Raw genomic sequence first — 19,855 nt, 5'->3', positions numbered from 1 at the left:
ACACTCCTGATTACCTCTTTTGGACCTCCAAATATTCATTCTCTGCCCTCCAGATTTGCTCAAGTTTCACCCTCAGAAATTTCTCTGCCTCTCCCCTACTGACTGCCTCACTTTATTCCAAAATGTTCCTTCTCTCTGCTGCACATTGCCACAGATTTGACCCCCACAATTTTCCCTACAAGTCCACCACTGAGTACCTCATGTTCATCTCTCAATATTCATCCTCTACCATGCAGATTACCTCAGATATTCCCCCCCAATTTTCCCTACGAGTCCACAACTGATTACCCCAGTTTATCTCAGGATGTCTCCCGATCCAAACCCGATCAGCACCCTGGTACCACCCAGCAACTGAGCACAGAACAGAAAAAAAACCTACACAGCTTAAGCTCAGTTTAGGGAACAAAACTTGTTCTTATCAAGTCTTTACAAATGGATGTTTGAAATGGGGTTTCTATCCCCAAAATGTGCTTGCAAACAAAGCCGGGCAGAGGATTCCATGGGATCAGCTCAAGAGGAATTTCAAAGTTCCTGTCCCAGACTGATCTGCTGCCATGATCCACAGGCACATTCCCAGCTCTCCTCAACAAGGGATGGGACAGTCATTTAAAGCTTCAATCCCAAGGTGAAGGGGGGCTGAGAGGGACCCCAGGCAGCTGCAGGACAGTGATGTGGTTCAGGACACACACCCAGCCCTGCCCACAGCACTGGCAGCACAACAGAGAGTGGGGAGGGCCCAGAGTCATAAACCCTCCCTGCCAGGGTGGATCCCTGCCCTCAGCCCTCAGCAGTGTCCAGGAATGCTTTCCCTGCAGCCTCACGAGCTGGGAAAATGCAACCATGAGAAAGCACCTCCTTCAGAGCAGTGTGGGCAGCAGGGTGAGGGAGGGGATTCTCCCCCTTTACTCCACTTGGTGAGTCCCCCCCTTGCTGTGCTGCCTCCAGCTCTGGGGTCCCAACATAACAAGGATGTGGAGCTGTTGGAGCAAATCCAGAGGAGGCCATGGAGATGCTCCAAGGGCTGGAGCCCCTCTGCTCTGGAGCCAGGCTGGGAGAGCTGAAGGTGTTCACCTGGAAAGAGAAGGATCCAGGGAGACCTAAAGCCCCTTCCAGAGCCTAAAGGGGCTCCAGGAGAGCTGGAGAGGGGCTTTGGAAAACAGCCTGGAGAGACAGGACAAGGGGAATGGCTTCAAACTGCCAGAGGGCAGGATTAGATGGAATGTTGGGAAGAAACTCTTCCCTGGGAGGGTGGGAAGGCCCTGACACAGGTTACCCAGAGAAGCTGTGGCTGCCCCATCCCTGGAAGTGTCCAAGGCCAGGCTGGATGGGGCTTGGAGCAACCTGGGCTAGTGGAAGGTGTCCTTGCCCACCCCATGGAAGCAGGTAGAACGACACATCCTTTAAGGTCCCTTCCAACCCAAACCATCCTGGAATTCCATGACTCGGAGCTACAAGTGTGAGCATTCCCTTCTCACTTTGCCAGCCAGGATTGGTAATGACTGACGCCCCAGAACTGGCCTGCAGGACACGGCTCACCCAACCCAACCCCTCCTTAAAGCATTTTTATGGAACCACATCACAGGAAGCCTCGGGAACGGCTGAGCTCAGCCAGCCCTGCCGGGCACAGCACTCACCTGGTCAGACCCGCCTCCTTCACCGCGCGCTGCCACACCTGCACCCGCTGCTCCCGCTGCCTCAGAGCCTCCTGGTACTCCTGGGGGAGCCCCCCCGGCGTCTCCGTGGTGTCTCCTTCCATCTCAAAGGGAATCACGAAGGTGTAGAAGTCCGAGGGGGGCAGGAGGCGGAACACGCCCGTGTCACTGCTCTCCCTGCACACCAGCATGGGGCTGTCCCAGTAGTTGGGCAGAGTGGCCAAGCCCACCTGAGCCATGTGGTCCTCCAGCATGGGGTAGTGGGTGTGGAAAGGGGCAAAGCTGACCCCCTGGTTCCCCGAGAGGATGAGGGGCTGGGTGGGTGTCAGAGTGTAGAAGGTGCAGCCGGTGGTGGCTGCCAGGGACAGGCGGTGGCAAACCACCATGACCCTGACGCCGTCACAGCTCTGCACGTGCACCGACGTCTCCACGGGGCCCAGCACGAACGTGCTGCTCCGGCACTTCTCGATGGTCACGGAGCTGCCAAAGAACCACAGCACAGTCAGGGCTGGAAGGGACCTCTGGAATCACCCAGTTCAACCCCCCTGCCAAGGCAGGGTCACCCGGAGCGAGTGACACGGGAACCACGTGGGTTTGGAATGTCTGCAAAGAGGGAGACTCCACACCCTCCCTGGGCAGTTCCAGGGCTCTGCTGCCCTCCATGGAAAGATGTTCTTCCTCATGTTGAGGTGGAACTTCTTGTGGTTCAGTCTATGGCCATTGCTACTCATCCTATCACTGGGCACTACTGGGAAGAGCCTGGCACCATCCTGACACCTGCCCTGGAGATACTTATATGGATTGATAGGAACCCCTCTCAGATATTTGTATGGATCAATGAGATATTTCTATGGATCAATGAGATATTTGTATGGATTGATAAGATTCCCTTTCAGAGGAGGTATTTGTATGGATATTTGTATGGATCAATGAGATATTTCTATGGATTGATGGGATCCCCTGTCAGGTGAGGTATTTGTATGGATATTTGAGATAGCCATCTGTATGGGTATCTGAGCCATCTGTATGGGTATCTGAGCCATCTGTATGGGTATCTGAGCCATCTGTATGGGTATCTGAGCCATCTGTAAGGATTGAAAAGATCCCCTCTCAGCCTTCCCTTCTCCAGACTAACCAGGTCCAGTTCCCTCAGTCTCTCTTCATCAGAGAGATGCTCCAGTCCCTTCCTCATCCCTCCAGTCCCTTCCCATCCCTCCACTGGATGCTCTCCTTGTCTCTCCTGTCCTGAGGAGCCCAGAGCTGGACCCAGCACTCCCGACGTGCCTCACAGGGCTGAGCAGAGGGGCAGGATCACCCCCCTGACCTGCTGGCAGTGCTCTCCTTGATGTGCCCAGGACCCCACTGGCCCTCCAAGACTGCAGGTGCCTCCCAGGAGAACCAGAACTCACCGAAGGGGGGACAGGAGATAGATGAAGGACTCGTTGCAGCGATGGATCCTCACGTGGGCCCCCACCAGGGTGTCCGAGCTCTTGGCCAGGGTCTGCTTGTACACCTGGCTCATGATCACCATGGGGGACACCTCGGGCACCACCCGGGCACTGCAGGCAATCTTGGCTCTCCTGGTTGCTCCTTCAACTGCAGAACAAAGGACACAGAAGTTCACTGCCCTGCAACCCTCGGGAAAACAACCAGCCCCACACGTCAAGGATGGCACTTCCTACACCACCCACACCACCCCCAGTCCCCTCTGGGCAGGGCAGCAGCTCAGGGCACTGAGAAACTCCAGACACTGGGAGACATTGGAAGAGCTCAGCCACTTCAGGATTATTCAGGAGCAGCCAAAGGCCCCGAGAGATCTCCACTTGCAGAAGTCTCTTCCCAAACCCAAGGCTCGGCCTGGCAGGAAGATCCTGAGGGCAGGTTTAAAACTCTGTGTTTTAAACGAGGGAAATGCTCCCCCTAGAGCACAATCCTTGAGCTCTTCCCTGGGCTCCCTAATCCAGGACCCCTCCTGGGATCCTGCAGCCAGGGAAACACTGAGCCAGTGTCTCTTTCCTGAGGTGGCTCCATGTCCCTGCAGGAGAGAGGCTGGACTGGAGACAAGTCCCACCCCACTGCCAGATCCCTGCTCAGCAGGAGGAGCTGAGTTCCTGTTCCTAGGGTTTTTTTCCTAAATTTCTATTTTTCTGTATCTCTACATTTCTTTCAGTATTTCTAAATTTGTATGTTTGTATTTTTCTATTTCTCTCTATTTCTGCATAATTCTTTTTCTATATGTTCTATGTTTCTATTTTTCTCTAGATTTTTATAATTTTCCATATTTTCTATACTTCTGTATATTTCCATCTTTTCACATACTCCCATCACCCCACATATTCCTACATTGCTATTTTCCATATATTTCTATTTTCCCACATATTTCTACATTTCTACTTTCCCACATATTTCTGTTTTCTCCTATATTTCTGTATTTCTACTTTTCCCACATATTTCGATTTTCCTGCATATTTTTGTATTTCAATTTTCCCACACATTCCCATTTTCCCACACATTCCCATTTTCCCACACATTCCCATTTTCCCACACATTCCCATTTTCCCACACATTCCCATTTTCCCACACATTCCCATTTTCCCACACATTCCCATTTTCCCCACACATTCCCATTTTCCCACACATTCCCATTTTCCCACACATTCCCATTTTCCCACACATTCCCATTTTCCCACACATTCCCATTTTCCCACACATTCCCATTTTCCCACACATTCCCATTTTCCCACATATTCCTACACTTCTATTTTTCCATATATTTTTTCTATTTTCCCACATACTCCTATTTTCCCATTTTCACGCATTTCGATATTGCTATTTTGGCACACATTCCCATTTCCCCACACATTCTTACATTTCTATTTTCCCCTATGTTTTTTCCATTTTCATGCATTTCTATATTCTTATTTTCCCACATATTCCTACTTTCCCATTTTCTCACACATCCCTATATTCCCATTTCCCACACGCTCCCCTTTTCCCACATCCCTATATTCCCGTTTCCCACACGCTCCCACATTCCCAAGCCCATCCGTGCCTCCCAGTGCCCACCTTGCTGTGCCCACGCCAGCTTCCTGCCGGCCCTGATGCAGGCGGTCATTCCCAAGGGGTTGGCGGTGAGGCAGGAGCGGATCCAGCTCTCCAGCCGGGGCAGGGAGAAGGCTCTGGCCCCCTGGGAGAAGCCGTTGTGGGGGTGGCAGGGTGGGCACAGGGCCAGCTCGTGGAGCGGCCGCACCGCCCGGGAAGCGCCCACGGAGCCCTCGAGCAGGAGGCTCAGGGCACCCACGGCCTCCAGGGACACCAGGCTGCTGGAGCTGGAGTGGGACGAGGCCGAGAGCTGCTCTGGCTCCAGCAGCAGCTCCAGCATGTCCAGGAGGTGGCTCTGCACGAAGGCTCGGTGCTCCTGGTCATTCCAGTTCTGGGGGGGGCAGGAAAACACGGGGCAGGTCAGTGCTCCAGGCTGGGAAGCTCCAAGGGCATCAGAGCCCAGAATCTTGCTCAGAATTCCTCTGGAATGTCAAACGTGTGGTTGGGAGAAGCTGGAATCATTAAAAACTCCACGTCAAACACGGAGCTCGTTCCTGCTCTTCCAAGGCACACAAAGCCACCCTCCCCCAAAAATTAAACCCCATTTTATTCTAAGTCAAGCGGCAAATATTTAATCCTAGAAAGCAGCAACGGGCTCTCTCCCAATCCCACCCAAATCCAGGGAGCTCCTGCTGGCACTGGAAGGAAGGGAACAAATCAATAACTGGCAGGCAAGGTCTTGGAGCTGCTCCACTGGAAAAGCCCAGCTGTGCCAGGATTCCAGGATAAAGTGTGTCATCTTCCAGGGTAAAAAGCTGAGGGTCATTTCTCCAATAAACAAAACGGCCTCTGAAAAAATCCTTAGTTCAAATCCTAAAGGACTCATGCCCAGAAAAAAAGCAGGAGACTGGAATTACAGCAGAGCTTAATACAGCCAAGCTTTGCTGAAGGAACACACCTTGTCCTCACCGCCATCTGTTCAAGGATAAAGCTGCCCAGCTCCTCTTTTTAATGATTCCAGCTTGTCCCAACTACATTCCACCAGCTCATCCAGCTCCCAGTAGCACATCCATGCCAGAATTCCAGAGGTTTGCAGCTGCGGTTGCCAATTCGTAAGTCACCCTCCCACACAGAGCTGCCCACGGGACACATCCAACTCACTCCTTCCTAAATATTTGGCAGTGATTTAAAAGGAAACAGCATTTCCACGTGGCTGATCTCCAGCTGAACAACCAACTCCCCTCCCTGACACAGAACCTGAGGCCAGGGAACACCCTGGGATCCAATATTCCCACTGGAGCACATGAAAGGAACTACGAAGACGAGAAAAGTCTCCTGTTTGAATAACGGAAAAAAGCGAAGGAGCTGTTGGTCCTTAAAAGGAGAATTGCCAGGACTCACAGGGAATTTTCATCTGCCTTTGGACTCCAGGAAAGCCTCATGGAAAACTTTTTAAAAACTTTCTATTAAATGCACAGAGAACACAGCAACTCTGCCTCATTTACCATGGAACAGGGAATCTGCACTTAGAGAGAACAACCCAGCCCCTTCCTGACCCCTCAGGGCAGATCCCAACAGGGGAGAAGCTCCTGCACGTGGAAGATCCCACAGGCACGGGTACCTTATTCCCGCCGGCGGATTTCCCAGGAAAGCCGGGAGATGCGGTCCTGGGGCTGGGCCACTCGTCGCCGAGCAGGGACCTGCGCAGGGACACCTTGTGGAGCTGCTGCACGTACAGGAACAGCAGGAACTGTAGCGTGTCCACGGACAGCTGGAGAGCAGGGAGAGAGGAGGAAGAGTCAGGACCCCCTCTTACACTGGGCCTGGGCTGCCCCTGCCTTAGGCCGGCTCTGGGCTCTTGCCTTGCTCCGCTCCCGCTCCAACTCCTCGGCGCTGGCACAGGAGGCCTCGGCCTCGGCCCAGCGGAGGCGGCGGGGTGGGTCGGGCTCGAGGAGACCGCGGAAGAGCTCGAAGTAGAGCCAGGCGAGGTCGCGGTCGAGCTGCAGCTTCCCGCAGGCGATGTGGCGCCAGCGGGGCCAGCGCAGCCGCGGTAAACAGCCCTGGGCGGCCCTGGCGCGGGCGTAGGCGGCGGCCTTGCGCAGGTAGTGCGGAGCGAGGCGGGCGGGCGGCGGCGCCGGCAGAGCGCCCACCAGGAACGGCTCGGTGCGCGCCCATAGCCGCACCGAGCCCGCCTCCGCCGCCATGGCCGCCGCCGCCGCTTCCGGGTTCCGCCGCGGGCACCACAGAGACGGGCCCTTCCCTCCTGCGCCGGAGCCGCTGCTCATTGGTCGCGCCCCCGGCTTGGGGGCGGGGCTAAGAGACTCGCGCGCCGATTGGCTACGCGGAGGGAAGTGGCGGCGAGGCGTGCGCGTCGCGCTGAGCCATGACGCTGTGGCAGGCGATTGGCCGGCGGCGCTGAAGTGTGCGCAGGCCATTGGCCGGCGGCGCGCGGTGCCCCGCTCCCATTGGCTGCCTGCGGGCACCCCGCGTTCCCATTGGTCGGGGCCGGGCAGGGGGCGGGGCCGGAGTCGCCGCCGCCGCCGCTCTCTTAGGGCCCGGCCCGGCCCCGCCATGGCCCCCGCCTGGATCGGCCGCCTCTGCCTCCTCCTGCTCTGCCTCTGCGGGGAGGCCGCCGCGGGGTGAGTGCGCTGGGACGCGCCCGCGGCACTGGGGAGTGCGGGGGTTCAGCCTCGGCGCCGCACCGGGCCCCTCGCGCTCGGGGTCGGCAGCTGCGGCGCTGACGGGACCCCTCTCCCTTTCCCCTCATCCCTTTTCTCTCTCCCTTTCCCCTTATCCCTTCCTCTCATCTCATTCCCCTCATCCCATCCCCTGACCCCATTCCCTTATCCTTTTCCCCTCTTCCCATTTCCCTCTCCCGTCTCTCGTGCCCTCTCTCTCCCATCCGTTTTCCCTCCTCATCCCCTCTCCCTTCCTATCCCGTTCTCCCCATCCCCTTCTCCTTCTCCTCTCTCCCTTCCCATTCCTCTGCCTTCCCCTCCCACTTGTCTTCCCCTTCCCCTTCCCTCTCCCTCTGCGTGTCCCACCTCCTCTCTCTCCCTTTCCCTTCCCCTTTCTCTCTCCTTCCCATCCCCTTCTCCTTCCCCTCCCTCTCCCTTCCTCTCTCTCCCCCTGCAGGAGGGATTTCTACAAGATCCTGGGGGTTTCCCGTGGCGCCTCCATCAAGGACATTAAGAAGGCCTATCGCAAGCTGGCGCTGCAGCTCCATCCCGACAGGAATCCCGACGACCCGCGAGCGCAGGAGAAGTTCCAGGACCTGGGAGCTGCCTACGAGGTGAGACCTGGAGCCGGGAGCGTCCCTCTGGAGCCGGGAAGGGGGGGGGGGGGGCGGCTCGTGGAGTCTCAGGATCCGTCCTGTAACATTCTGTAGGGAAATGAGAAAGGGAATGTAGGGAACGGGAAGCCTCTTCCATAAGGTGCAGGTGCAATCCATCCTCCCCCTGTTACCATGGCAAATTCCATGCCCTCCTTGTCAGTTTGTTGAATTCTATCCTACATCTTTTATTATCATGGAATGCTCTGAGTTGGAAAGGACCTTAAGGATCGTCTCAGTCCACCCCCTGCCATGGACAGGGGCCTTCCACAATTATATCAAATTCCCTTCCTTCCTTTTCCTCCTCTCAGCAAATTCCGTCTTCATCCTGTTGCTGTTTTGGATTCTATCCTACACTTTTTATTCTCATGGAATCATGGAATGCTCTGAGTTGGAAGGGACCTTAAGGATCATCTCACTCCACCCCCTTCCATGGACAGGGACCTTCCACAATTATATCAAATTCCTGCCTTTCCTTCCTCCCCTCCCCATCAATTTCCATCCTCCCCTTGTTACTACATCAAATTCCATCTATTCCCCTGTTACTACCTGGAATTTCAGGCACTTTCCCTATAAAACCCAAAGTCCAGATGCTGCCAGGCTGCTCAGAGGGCTCCTCCTGCCACAGGACAATCCAACACCTCTCCCAGCCAGGAGAAAACCAAGGCACCAAGTTAAAGTTGTTTGGAATTTGAGGGAGAAATAGAGGAGCACCAAGTTAAAGTTCTTGGGAATTTGTTCCCAGAAATAGAGCAGCAGCAGCTCCCAGTGTTGCACAGGGACAGGTGTGTGTGCAGGGCCTGGCTGGGATTGGGATTAGTCTGAGCTGATGGGAGGTGAAAGGCTTGGCTTTTAGAGGGAATTCAGTGGGAAAAATAACCGTGGGTTGCATATACAGGAGGATTCCTGCTGTTTCCATGATAATACTGTGGGATGTAAGTGATCCCTGACATTTAATAAATAACACATAGATTATCTCATTGCCCAAAGGCTTAAAGTCAAAGCCTTACTTTCCCTGGCTGTAATTCCATCCAATGGAATTTGGGCAGGTTGATACAGGACCTGTTTCTTCCATGTTTTCTGTCCTTTTTGTCCTCCTCTGTCACTGCTGGATTCCAGCTGTTCCCTGTGGAGCAGAGAGACCCTGGAAGATGGTGTTGCAAAATTCCATCAGCAGAAATTCCCAGCAGTGCTTCCAGCAGTCTGGTTGGGTGGGAGGTTGGGATCCTCTGGGAGGAACCCAGTGCAGAGGGAAGGGATTTGTAGCCTGGCTCCTGCTTCCATCCCTGGTATCCAAATTTGGATACCTGCTCCTCAGGTATCCAAATTTAAGGCAAATGAGGAAGTGAGAGAACCAGCTGGAATTTATTTCTCCATGATCAGAAAGAAAACACTTTAGTTTTGTCTCAAAGCTGGGGCCTCTTAGTTCAGACTTAAACTGAACCATCCCTGGGCAACCAGGGAATATAAGGATTTTTTTTTTGTGGAAAAAAGTATTTCCCTCTCTTTTGCAGCAGCTCATGGAGCTGTGAGCTTGGTGTCCTTCCTGTTAGCTGGGATCTTGTCACATTTTGTGGCACTTCATGCATGGAAAGGATTTTTCTACCTCTTCCTCAAGTTTATTTAAATTTCCCAGTTTGTTTAAATCTTTGCCAGCGGCTGAGATTATTCTTCTTATTTAAAAAATTGGAGAGGAAATGGTTGTAAAATCAAATCAGAAATCCAGTGTTGACCTGTGTGGTTCTGAAAACAGGTTTGGAAGAAAGTTTTGATGCCCTGGAAGGTCTTTGTCTCCCTCTTTAGCCAGGACAGCTTGAGAATCCTCCTGCTAAATCAGTGGGAGATGCAGCAGGTTGGTTTGAGGGTTTGGGGCAAAATGCAGCCAGGATTGTGTGTCCCTTAGAACCCAAACCAGGATTTTCCTCACCATAAAGCCTCTGTTGGCAGCACCTCTGCCAAGGGTTTGGGGAGTTGATTATGGCAAAGCTTTCCCAAAAAACTGTGGGGAATGTAGGTTAATGGAACTCCTCAGTGTCTCTGTTTTAACGGCCCTGGTGATTCCAGCCCAGAGCTGCCTGGTCTGAATGGAATTGTTTCCATTAGGAAGGACACTGATCCCAGGAGAGGGAGCTGAGACCCTTCTGCATGTGGTCATTAGTCTCAGGATGGGTTTGGGAGCAGTTTCCATGGAAATCTCAAGTGGCAAAGGGAAAATTGAACTCTCACCCACAGGGTGAAACTCGTGAGGCCACCGGTGGTTTTGTCCCTGTTGCTGACATTTATAACTGCACAGAATTCCAGAATGGTGTGGATGGGAAGGACCTCAAAACCCACCTCATTCCAACCCCCTGCCATGGGCAGGGACACCTTCCACTAGCCCAGGTTGCTCCAAGCCCCATCCAGCCTGGCCTTGGACACTTCCAGGGATGGGGCAGCCACAGCTCCTCCAGGCACCCCAAATTTCAGACTGGATTTCATGGTTTAGCCACTTGTCCTCCTGTTCCCGCTCCTCTTCAGCCTTCTAGAAGCTCACCTGGCAACTCTGACCTTCCCAAATGTGATCAACAGGGAAAGGAATAGTAAATGTGATCAAAACTTCAGAATTAAATCTGGTGCTTCACAGTCTTAGAAGTCCTGACTGAGCTACAGGGGTGGTGGTATATGATTTTTTTTTCAGTGTGTCCTTGTAGGATCTGAGTTATTCCTTCTAATTTGTTTTTAATATTTAAGATAAAACTCAGTGTGTATATTTTCCATGTTGTTTTAATAAACTGAATGTAATTTTCTATGGGTTTAAGTGATAAATGTTTAACTTTTCTAGACCAGCACAGCAAGCAAGTCCTAGACAAGGCTTCTGTGACATAAAGCCTCGCTGGTTGTCCCCAAGTGCAGAGTCCTGTGGCCTTCAGAGCCTTGTTAAACAACTCCCCTGAGCTGCAGGTGATGCCTTTCCTGCTTCCATGTGTTTTCCAGGTGCTGTCAGACGAGGAGAAGAGGAAGCAGTACGATGCCTACGGTGAGGAGGGACTGAAGGACGGGCACCAGAGCTCCCACGGAGACATCTTCTCCCAGTAAGGAGCTTTTCCCACTTTAGGCTGTTCTCCAGCTGCAGCTCTGATTTTGTGATGCTCAAGCTCGTGGTTTTTACCCCGTCCAGGTCACTGATGTGCTGTGAGATGGAGCATTTGAGGAAATACATTTCCAGTGGGTGTCCCACGTGACATTCTCCCTTTGGTTGTGCACCGCTCCCTGCTACAAGGGCAGCAAACAGGAACCAGGGGTGACTTCCCACATGGACAGCCCTGTGGGTGATTTGTCAGGTGCAGCACCTGCATCAAACATGTGGGGACTTTCCCAAGTTCCCTGTGCATGACTGAGGTTTAACCTGTTGTCACACCTCGTGTGCCCTTAGGGGACACTTCCGCTTCTGCAAAGTGTTGCTGTAGCAACAAAGCAACTGTAGAATTTGGAGCATTCCAAAGGCACCTGCACCTGATTTTCTGCCCCTTTGGATCAGCCAGGCACAGACTTCCTGAAGTCATCCCTGTAGTTGCTCATCTCTTGTGATCCTGAATGAGAACTTGTGCTGCTTGTGGGGGACAATATACAGGTTTTCTAGGAATTTTTCCTCATCCCTTTTGTCCTCAAACAAAACAAACCTACTTAGAGTTTACACCTTGTAGTGGCAGCTGAGCAGTAGAGCAGATCAGAGGGGACTTCCCTTGGGCAGATTTTGAGATGTTCCTGCTCCCAAACCTGGTTTCTGTAATACAGGAAACTTTTCCAAAGTGTCTCCTTTGCTTGAAGTGTCCTGGAGGAGGACACTGCAGGTTCCTGAGTTTTCTCTGGAGCTTTAGGACTGTGAGGAGGTTGTTCTTTAGGGGAACTGAAGCATTTGCCCAGGATTCCTTCCTGAACTAACCCATGTGCTTTGCTCCAGCTTCTTTGGGGACTTTGGATTCATGTTTGGAGGGAACCCTCGCCAGCAGGACAGGAACATTCCCCGAGGGAGTGACATCATCGTGGACCTGGAGGTCACGCTGGAGGAGGTGTATTCAGGGAACTTCGTAGAAGTAAGTTCACTTTCCAGAGTGTTGCCAGGTTTGAGGTGCCTGACCAGTGCTCAGAATACCTCCCCCCAAAAAAGAGAGCTCCAAGAGATGCTCCTGTTCTCAGTGTCTGCCCGTTGGGGGTGTTGTGGTGCTCTTTGCTGTAGTTTACTGAAGAAACCACACATTTATCCACCTTTTCCATCTGGCTGTGTCTCTGTAAAGTGGGATGATACTTATTTATTGACTGTCAGTCACTAGCTGAGCTTTTTTAGTGCAGGTGTAGAATTTAATGATATTTGAGGGCCTGTTCATAAGCTTCAAATTCACTTTGCAGTTCCTTCAAAACCACACCGAGGATTTTTCATGGTCTCTCTATGTGGCCAAACGTGTCACTGCAAGTTTTTGGATTATATAATTGGGAAAAGTATGTGAAAATTGCTGTTTCTTTTAAGCAAACTCCATTTCTGGTGCTGACAATCCCTCCTGTTCTGCACGTTGGTGTTTGCATTGACTGATTTTGTGCTTTGAGTGTTTGGGGAACCCCAAATAATTTCCCTGTTCTGTGGGACAGGGAAGTGTCAAAAACGAAGTGTGAGGTGTTCCATCCCGGTGTTCCCTTTCCTGAGTGGAAAGGTGTGCAGGAAAAGGAAAGGAAATGGCAATTGTGGTGTCAGGGAGAGTTTTCCTGGTGTTTGATGTGTGACCACAAGGTGAAAACTCGGGGTGTGTTGCTGAGGTCACACACGAAAACGTGGCGCTGGGTTGGAGTTAGATGATCTTCAGGGTCCCTTCCAAGCCAAACCATTCTGTGTTCAGGCTGTTTGAGAAATCCAGACCCTTGTGGAGCCCCAGGAGTGCTGGCACCAAGCTCTCCCTCTTCCCTGCAGGTTGTCAGGAACAAGCCAGTGGCCAGACAGGCGCCAGGCAAACGGAAATGCAACTGCCGGCAGGAGATGAGGACAACGCAGCTGGGGCCGGGGCGCTTCCAGATGACCCAGGAGGTCGTTTGTGATGAGTGTCCCAACGTCAAGTGAGTCGAATGCTCTCCACTGCTGCTCAGAACCCTAAATCCTGTGATTTTACCGAGTAATATAGGGATGTTTATTCCCAAACTGACCGCTAGGTGGGGGAAAGTGCCTGAATTCCCGGTAAGAACTGGGGAATGTGGGAATTCCTAACGCAGGTTTCTCGTTTTCAATGGGCTGGTCTTTATTCTTGCAGTAGAGCTCTGTTAGATGGAGAGCTCCCCACTTTCCTCTTCCAGCCTTTTATTCCTTGAACAGTCACACTACAGTGGGAGTGCCAAAACTAAATCTGGTTCAATACATTTGGGGAAGCACGCAGCTTCCAGCTGGGAACAGCTGGAAAGGGAATGCCATGTTGTGGTCACACATCCAGATGCTGCCTGTGCATTTAGGAGCTTTTAACTTTGCCTCCCCTACTAGTTGAGCACCTAAAAAAGGCAGCACTGACTCTCCAGTTTTAGATGTGAGCAAGGCAAGAGTACATGTGAGCTTGTGGGGGTGTTCCCATTACCCCATAACACACATAAAAAGCTGGAATAAAGTTGAAATAGAGTTAAAAACTTAGTGCTGGGTTGCTCTTCCCATTTTCAGGCTTGTGAACGAGGAGCGGACGCTGGAGGTGGAGATCGAGCCGGGGGTGAGGGATGGCATGGAGTACCCCTTCATTGGGGAAGGTGGGTGTGTGCTCAGCTCTGGCCTGCTCCATTTCCATGATTCAAGGCTGTTCTCTGTGGACTGGGAGTGTCCAAGCCCCACTTTGTGGTGGTTGGAAGTGCTGTGTCCTCTGCATGTGCTGAAATCCAGGAGCATCCCTTGGCTGGGAGTGGGGACAGGCACTAAACCAGCACCAGGTCTGATGTTTCAGGTAACACTTGAGCAGGAGCATCTGCTCCAGGCTTGAGTGTGTGGGGGAATCCCCTGTGCCCAAGGAGATGAAGGACACCACTGACATGCAGGCAGGTCTTCCACAGCAGCAGAGAGGTGTGACCCCGCTGATGCAACACCCAGAGAGTCCTAAGGTCTTTTAGATATATTTAAGCAGAGTTTTATTCATCTAAAGATCAACTAGTTGGGTTTTTTCCTTTGACATGTGAGCTGCAAGACTGTGTTTGATATCCTGCTTGTTCCTGAAAAAAAATAACCATCTCCTTGAATTCCTTCTCTCTCCCAGGTGAACCCCACGTGGATGGGGAGCCCGGTGATTTGCGCTTCCGAATAAAAGTTCTTAAGTAAGTCCCTGGCCTAGTTAGACTCTTCCTGCTGACTATAAAGGCAGCTTGCAAGGCATTTTCTGGCCAGTCTTGCCCACTCTGGCATGGAGCTTGCCCTGCAGCGTGTTGGTGCAGCCCTGGCACTCAGGGCTGTGCAGGATGTCCAACCCTGATGGTACTGGAGTAGCTGGATTCGTAAGAAGTGGGGTTATCAAAGCATCTTAATCTTTTTGGCTTGAATTCACCGGGTGTGATTCACATGAAATACCTCCTTTTTCCACAAATACACCATCTCCCTGTTGTAAGGAAATTCACTACTGAGAAGATCGTTGTGTGAGTCACTTGTCACACCTCAGCACTCCCCGCCCTAGAAATAGAAAGGGCATTGGGCAGTACTTATCCTGCACAGGAAAATGAGGCTAAATTTGATTCATTCCTCACTTCCCCTCCTATTTGTGAACTCTCCAAACTCCCAAAGAGAAGGGAAGATGCTGAAGGACCTGTTTCCCCTCTGGGGAAGGAGGAAAGTTCAATGTCTCTCATTTCCACAGGCACCCGGTGTTCGAAAGGAGAGGAGACGACTTGTACACAAACGTGACGATCTCGCTGGTCGAGGCACTGACAGGCTTTGAGATGGATATTGCCCACTTGGATGGGCACAAGGTGAGGCCCAAGGTGCTATGGAACCCAGAGCTACCTGCAGATCTCCTGTGCTTGCTCAGAGTCTGGTTATATCCAGTATTCCCTCAGCTAGAGCCTTCCAGGCCAATTCCCATGGAGCCAAAACAAGCTCTCAAGTGTGGGTCTCACTTCCATGGTGTCCCAGCTGGTGTTAGTTCTGGCACATGTCCTGCCTGGACCCGTTGATACCACAGGTTTTGGCAAAGGATCAAAGCTCCAACATCAGTTGGAGCTTTCCAGAGGGTTGGAAAGGGTGTTGGAGTATTGGGGTGCACACACACAACACGGAGTGACTAGAGAGGTGTCCAAGGAACAACTGGAGATGGCACTCAGTGCTCTGGGCTGGGTGACAAGGTGATGGTTGGTCGCAAGCTGGACTAGATGATCTTGGAGGTCTTGGAGTCTCAGTGACTCTGGGATTCTGTGATTCTGCAACACTACTGATGTCCTAAAATTCCTTTTCCCTCCAGGTTCACATTGCTCGGGATAAAATCACAAAACCCGGCGCCAAACTGTGGAAGAAGGGAGAGGGTCTTCCAAACTTTGATAACAACAACATCAAAGGCTCCCTAATAATCACCTTTGATGTGGAGTTCCCCAAGGAGCAGCTGACCCCGGACCAGCGGGAAGGTGGGTGTTCAGAGCCCACCAGAGCTGATAAGGACCTGGCATAGCTGATCCAGGGGCTGGAGTGCTCAGGGAGGGCTCTCCTGTGCCTGTGCCCCTTGTACAACATAACACAGTTGGCTGATGCCCTGTGCTGAACTCCCATTTCCCTGGGAAGCAGGGAAGTTTGGCTGCTGCAGCTGTAGGGAGCCAGATGAGGTTGGGATGTGCTGCTACTGGAATGTAGCACTTGGCAAGTTTGCAGGTGCTTTGTTTTGGAGCTGGCCATCTGGCTGGGCTTAGCCTCTGCTTTGCCTCTGCTGGAATGGGATCACAGAAGGATTTTCCAGCCCCTGCTGCTACTTTCTTGGAGGCAAGACTTGTGGGAATCCCTCTGCTGTCGAGGGTAAGGAGTGTCAGGCTGTGTCAGGAGAAAGGTTGTTCCTCTCCACACCTCCTTCTATCCTACTCCCTCTAGGAGAGATCTGCTGCTCAGCTTCAGTGCTCAAATGGAAGCTTGATGAACCATGTAGAAATCCTAAAATTGACAGGATTCCCTCTACTCCTTTGCTGCAGCAGCCTCTGGGGTCACTTCTGCTCTGCATCAGAGTGGGCGTCAAGGGCCTCGTGCTCTGCCACAGGGCAAAGATGTTCTTGGCATGTACCAGTGCAGCTCCTCAGGAAATCCCTATCCCCAGAGCTTCTTCCAGGGCTTCCTCTGAAGGTGCTTTTTTAGTGGATTTCCTGAACTCCTCAAGTTTATGGAGGGAAGCCAAGCCCTGGGTGGGCTGAGCCCTGTGGCACTCGCTGCTGCCTTGGCCACGCCGTGCCAGCTGCCATGGGCAGCCCAGTTGGTGGCTGCAGCTCCGGGTGTTCTGTGGCCCTTCCTGCAGCTGGCTGGGCTAGGAGGGCTGTGCCCCTGGGCTGTGCTTTGGGTGATCCTGCTGTGGTTTTATCCCTGTGCTTTCCTACTTGTTCCAAGGGTATCTCACAGGGCACAGCGGCCACGTCCCTGTGGAGTCTCATTCCAGGCTCCGCTGCCCTTCTAGAAGTTTCATCAGGCAACAGCACCTCTGAAACACAGGAGGTTATTCCAGCTGTTGCTCTTGGCACTTTGGAAGACACTGGGCAAGGAGCAGTGACAGAAGCCTCTGTGTCTGTGACAGTTCCTCCCACACCTTTATGGATATCCGGGAGCAGAGGGATGACCGTGCTGCCATGAGTGTGTTGGGGCACAGGGTGTTTCTCCAGCACCTCCCTCCTAAAGCAATTCCACATTTCCCAGGGGAAGGTGACTGGGTAGGCAGTCAGATGCCTTTCTGTCTGCTGGATGTCTCCGAACATCCAGTGACTGAAGGAGTTTTATGAGGGAATAGGTCAATTCCGGCTGTGTGGCAGTGGTTCAGTGGACACATCCAAAGGAAAACTGGGCTGCAGAATTCAAAACACTCCTTTTTTCCTTATTGTTGGCTGTGGTCCTGATTTCTTATCTCCTAACCATATGTCCAGCTGCTGGGGCTGTCAGAAGATACTCTGGCTCCAAGAGCACCACTCTGAGCTTTGGAATAAGATAAATAATCCTTTCTTTCCTGCCAGTGGAATAGGGCAGAGCTGACTCTGTCACTTTTTGGTGGTATCAACATTTCTAAGTAAAAATTGCCTTCAGCCTCCAGTAAAAAATACCTCAAGTGCAGTAGCACCAAATGCCAGGATTCCTGGTTGGAATTCCTGATTGGAATTCCTGATTGAACCTCGGATATGTGTTGAAATACCCTGTTCACTACTGAGGGTAGCACGAAACGAGGTGCAGGAATGGTGCTAATCCCACTTTTTTGGTGCTCCTGGAGTACCCCTTTCTCCAGCCCTGTCTTTCCTCTCTAAGAACCACACATCCAGGAGCCACATCCCCTCACCCACCAGTCAGGAAGTGACTTGGAGCCTCCTTTGGATGCAGAGAGGAAGTGAACTTACCTTGCACTCCCTGGAAAATGACCTGTCCCTAATGATCAGCAGCTCCTGAAGAGAGATTTGCTTTGTCCTGCTGTTTCTGGAAAGAGATCAGGAGTCTCTGCCCATCAGCAGGAACAGTTCTCACCTGGCAGAGAGCCCTCTTGATTCCAGTTACTACTTCCAGGCCAGTTTTCCAGTATTTTAACAGAGCTATTGTGGCAATTATACATCCAATCCCTGGTTTTAAAAGGTGGCACAATGTGTAGCCAAAAAGAGTTAAGGACAGACAAGCAGGACAAGGTTTGCAGGGAGACAAACTGACTTTTAGCAGGATTTCCTGAAGGATTTCCATGCCTGAAAGGTTGGAATTTTCTTCTGTACAAGTAAATTGGTTGGTTTAGTTACTAATGTCCAACCTGAGCCTCCCCTGGCACAGCCTGGGGCCGTTCCCTCTCCTCCTGTCCCTTGTTCCCTGGGAGCAGAGCCCACCCCCTGACTCCCCCCTCCTGTCAGGGACTTGCAGAGCCAGAAGGTCCCTCCTGAGCCTCCTTTGCTCCAGGCTGAGCCCCCCCAGCTCCCTCAGCCCCTCCTGCTGCTCCAGCCCCTTCCCAGCTCCATTCCCTTCCCTGCACACTCTCCAGCCCCTCCATGTCCTCCTTTAGTGAAAGTTATTTGGAAGTTCCCCCTGGTGTGGGGAGTTCCCCCTGGTTTTGGGTCCTGGCAGCCCCTCCTGGGGCTCTGAGGGTTTTGCTGCTGGTCTGAGCCATGCCCTGAGGGGCCCCAGGGCACTGAGTAACCAAACTGACTTAATCAGAGGGGACTCCCTCCTTAATCCCTGGAAAAACAATGTGACCGTATCCATTCTTCCCACTCTGCTTCCTCTGCTCCCAGTGGACTTGCCCTTTCAGCAGCAGTGGAGACCTGCTAGTCCTTCCCTGTCCTGCCAACCCCAGGAGATGAGCTTTTATGGATATAAGGGCTGACTCACCCTTTTAGCCTGTTCTGGTAAGAATTTGATCCTGCCAGGTCCTGGGACGTGTCAGTTCCTTGAAATGCTTGATGCCTAGGATTTCAGGAGTGAGGAAGGTGTATCTGAGGAGGCATTCCCCCCTCTGGGCCCTGCTCACTCACTCTGTCCTTTTCTTGCAGGTCTCAAGCAGTTGTTGAAGCAAGGACCTGTGCAGAAGGTGTACAACGGATTGCAGGGATATTGATGCCTGGGAAAATTGGACTTCCCTGGAATTGCAAAGTCAGATTTGTTTGTGGTTTTTTCTCCTTTCCACTGGAGAATGGAAAAGGGTGAGGGGGGGAGGGCAGTGGTTGAGGTTTAGCTGATTTTTAATTTGTAAATGATGGAAGTGCTCAGAGTTGGGGGAAATACTTTTTCAGGACACAACTGGTGCTGCCTATCATGTTCCACGTCCTGGAACAACAGAGATTCCTTGAGCAGGAAAACAGAGGTGGGGAAGGGAGTTTTAAATTCCATGCAGGTTGGAATTTCTGTTTTTTAAATATATTTTGATGTGACTTTTCTCGACCATCTCAACATATTTTCAGAGCTGCTCCTGCTTTTTACGTCCTCTGTGTCCATCTCCTCCAAAATATTGTTGCTTCGGGGTGGTGTTTTTAATCCCAGCCCTTCCCCTCTGAGTCTGGGGTGTGGTATTGGTTCAGAGTCTGTGTTTTTGGGGCAGGAATACTGGTGCTCTTGGGAATGGATTGGGAATGGTTGGAAAAGGAGGGAATAGTCTTTTAAGGCCTCCGTGGACTCTCTTAACTACCAAGTAGTCCTGTTGTCCCAAAACTCAACACTTGGTTTGGAACTGGACCTTGCTCCAGCTTAGCAAAGACTCCTGGGTCGTGGTGGGATTTGGGAATGGCTCCATGGCCTTAGTTCTCCCTCTTTTCCCCCACCTGTAACCAGCATTTACTGGAAAAGCTCCCTCCTCCTGCGCTCTGTCCTCCGTGAGGACGGGACAGGTGATGGAAAATAAAGTGTGTGTTTGAGTTGGAATGGCAAAACCTCCCTGGTGATGTGTTTCCACAGCCCTTTCCCTGGGACAGCCAGGCCCTGCTTCCCTCTTGTAGGCAGCAAGAGAAATCCTGGGATCATTTCAGTTGGAAAAGCCCTCCGAGCCCATCGAGTCCAACCGTCCCCAGCACTGCCCAGGCCACTACCCACCCATGTCCCCAAGTGCCACATCTTTTGAATCCCTCCAGGGGTGGGGACTCCACCACTGCCCTGGGCAGCTGTGCCAATGTGTGGCTGCTCTTTTAGGGAAGGAGTTTTCCCTCATATCCAATC

General features: G+C 52.2%; 2 protein-coding genes across 2 annotated transcripts; one reads left to right on the top strand and one right to left on the bottom strand.

The window, feature by feature from the left end:
* Positions 1–1,630: 1,630 nt before the first annotated feature.
* On the bottom strand, positions 1,631–6,917 carry LOC135419804 (TBCC domain-containing protein 1-like). Its single transcript, XM_064666637.1, has 5 exons — positions 6,557–6,917; positions 6,316–6,465; positions 4,719–5,085; positions 3,062–3,248; positions 1,631–2,132 (listed from the first exon to the last, which is right to left on the bottom strand). The coding sequence occupies exons 1-5, from the start codon at positions 6,896–6,898 to the stop codon at positions 1,631–1,633; spliced, it is 1,548 nt and encodes a 515-aa protein (XP_064522707.1). The 5' UTR covers positions 6,899–6,917.
* Positions 6,918–7,196: 279 nt separating this feature from the next.
* LOC135419803 (dnaJ homolog subfamily B member 11) lies at positions 7,197–19,564 on the top strand. Its single transcript, XM_064666636.1, has 10 exons — positions 7,197–7,333; positions 7,830–7,986; positions 10,999–11,096; positions 11,966–12,098; positions 12,965–13,107; positions 13,694–13,776; positions 14,274–14,331; positions 14,865–14,976; positions 15,465–15,624; positions 18,700–19,564. The coding sequence occupies exons 1-10, from the start codon at positions 7,266–7,268 to the stop codon at positions 18,762–18,764; spliced, it is 1,077 nt and encodes a 358-aa protein (XP_064522706.1). The 5' UTR covers positions 7,197–7,265; the 3' UTR covers positions 18,765–19,564.
* Positions 19,565–19,855: the final 291 nt, after the last annotated feature.

Source organism: Pseudopipra pipra, chromosome 10 (genome assembly GCF_036250125.1).
Source record: "Pseudopipra pipra isolate bDixPip1 chromosome 10, bDixPip1.hap1, whole genome shotgun sequence".
Classification (NCBI taxonomy): domain Eukaryota; kingdom Metazoa; phylum Chordata; class Aves; order Passeriformes; family Pipridae; genus Pseudopipra; species Pseudopipra pipra.
This window is presented reverse-complemented; position numbering and strand designations above follow the sequence as displayed.

What these genes read in the sequence shown, in the direction of transcription:
- LOC135419804 (XM_064666637.1), bottom strand. Translation starts at nt 6,898, where the DNA reads ATGGCGGCGGAGGCGGGCTCGGTGCGGCTATGGGCGCGCACCGAGCCG. An exon ending in GCTGGCGTGGGCACAGCAAG is followed by an intron (nt 3,249 to 4,718) that starts GTGGGCACTGGG and finishes TTTGTTCTGCAG; the next exon opens with TTGAAGGAGCAACCAGGAGA. An exon ending in TATCTCCTGTCCCCCCTTCG is followed by an intron (nt 2,133 to 3,061) that starts GTGAGTTCTGGT and finishes GTTCTTTGGCAG; the next exon opens with CTCCGTGACCATCGAGAAGT.
- LOC135419803 (XM_064666636.1), top strand. Translation starts at nt 7,266, where the DNA reads ATGGCCCCCGCCTGGATCGGCCGCCTCTGCCTCCTCCTGCTCTGCCTC. An exon ending in GATGAGTGTCCCAACGTCAA is followed by an intron (nt 13,108 to 13,693) that starts GTGAGTCGAATG and finishes TCCCATTTTCAG; the next exon opens with GCTTGTGAACGAGGAGCGGA. An exon ending in CCCACTTGGATGGGCACAAG is followed by an intron (nt 14,977 to 15,464) that starts GTGAGGCCCAAG and finishes TTTTCCCTCCAG; the next exon opens with GTTCACATTGCTCGGGATAA.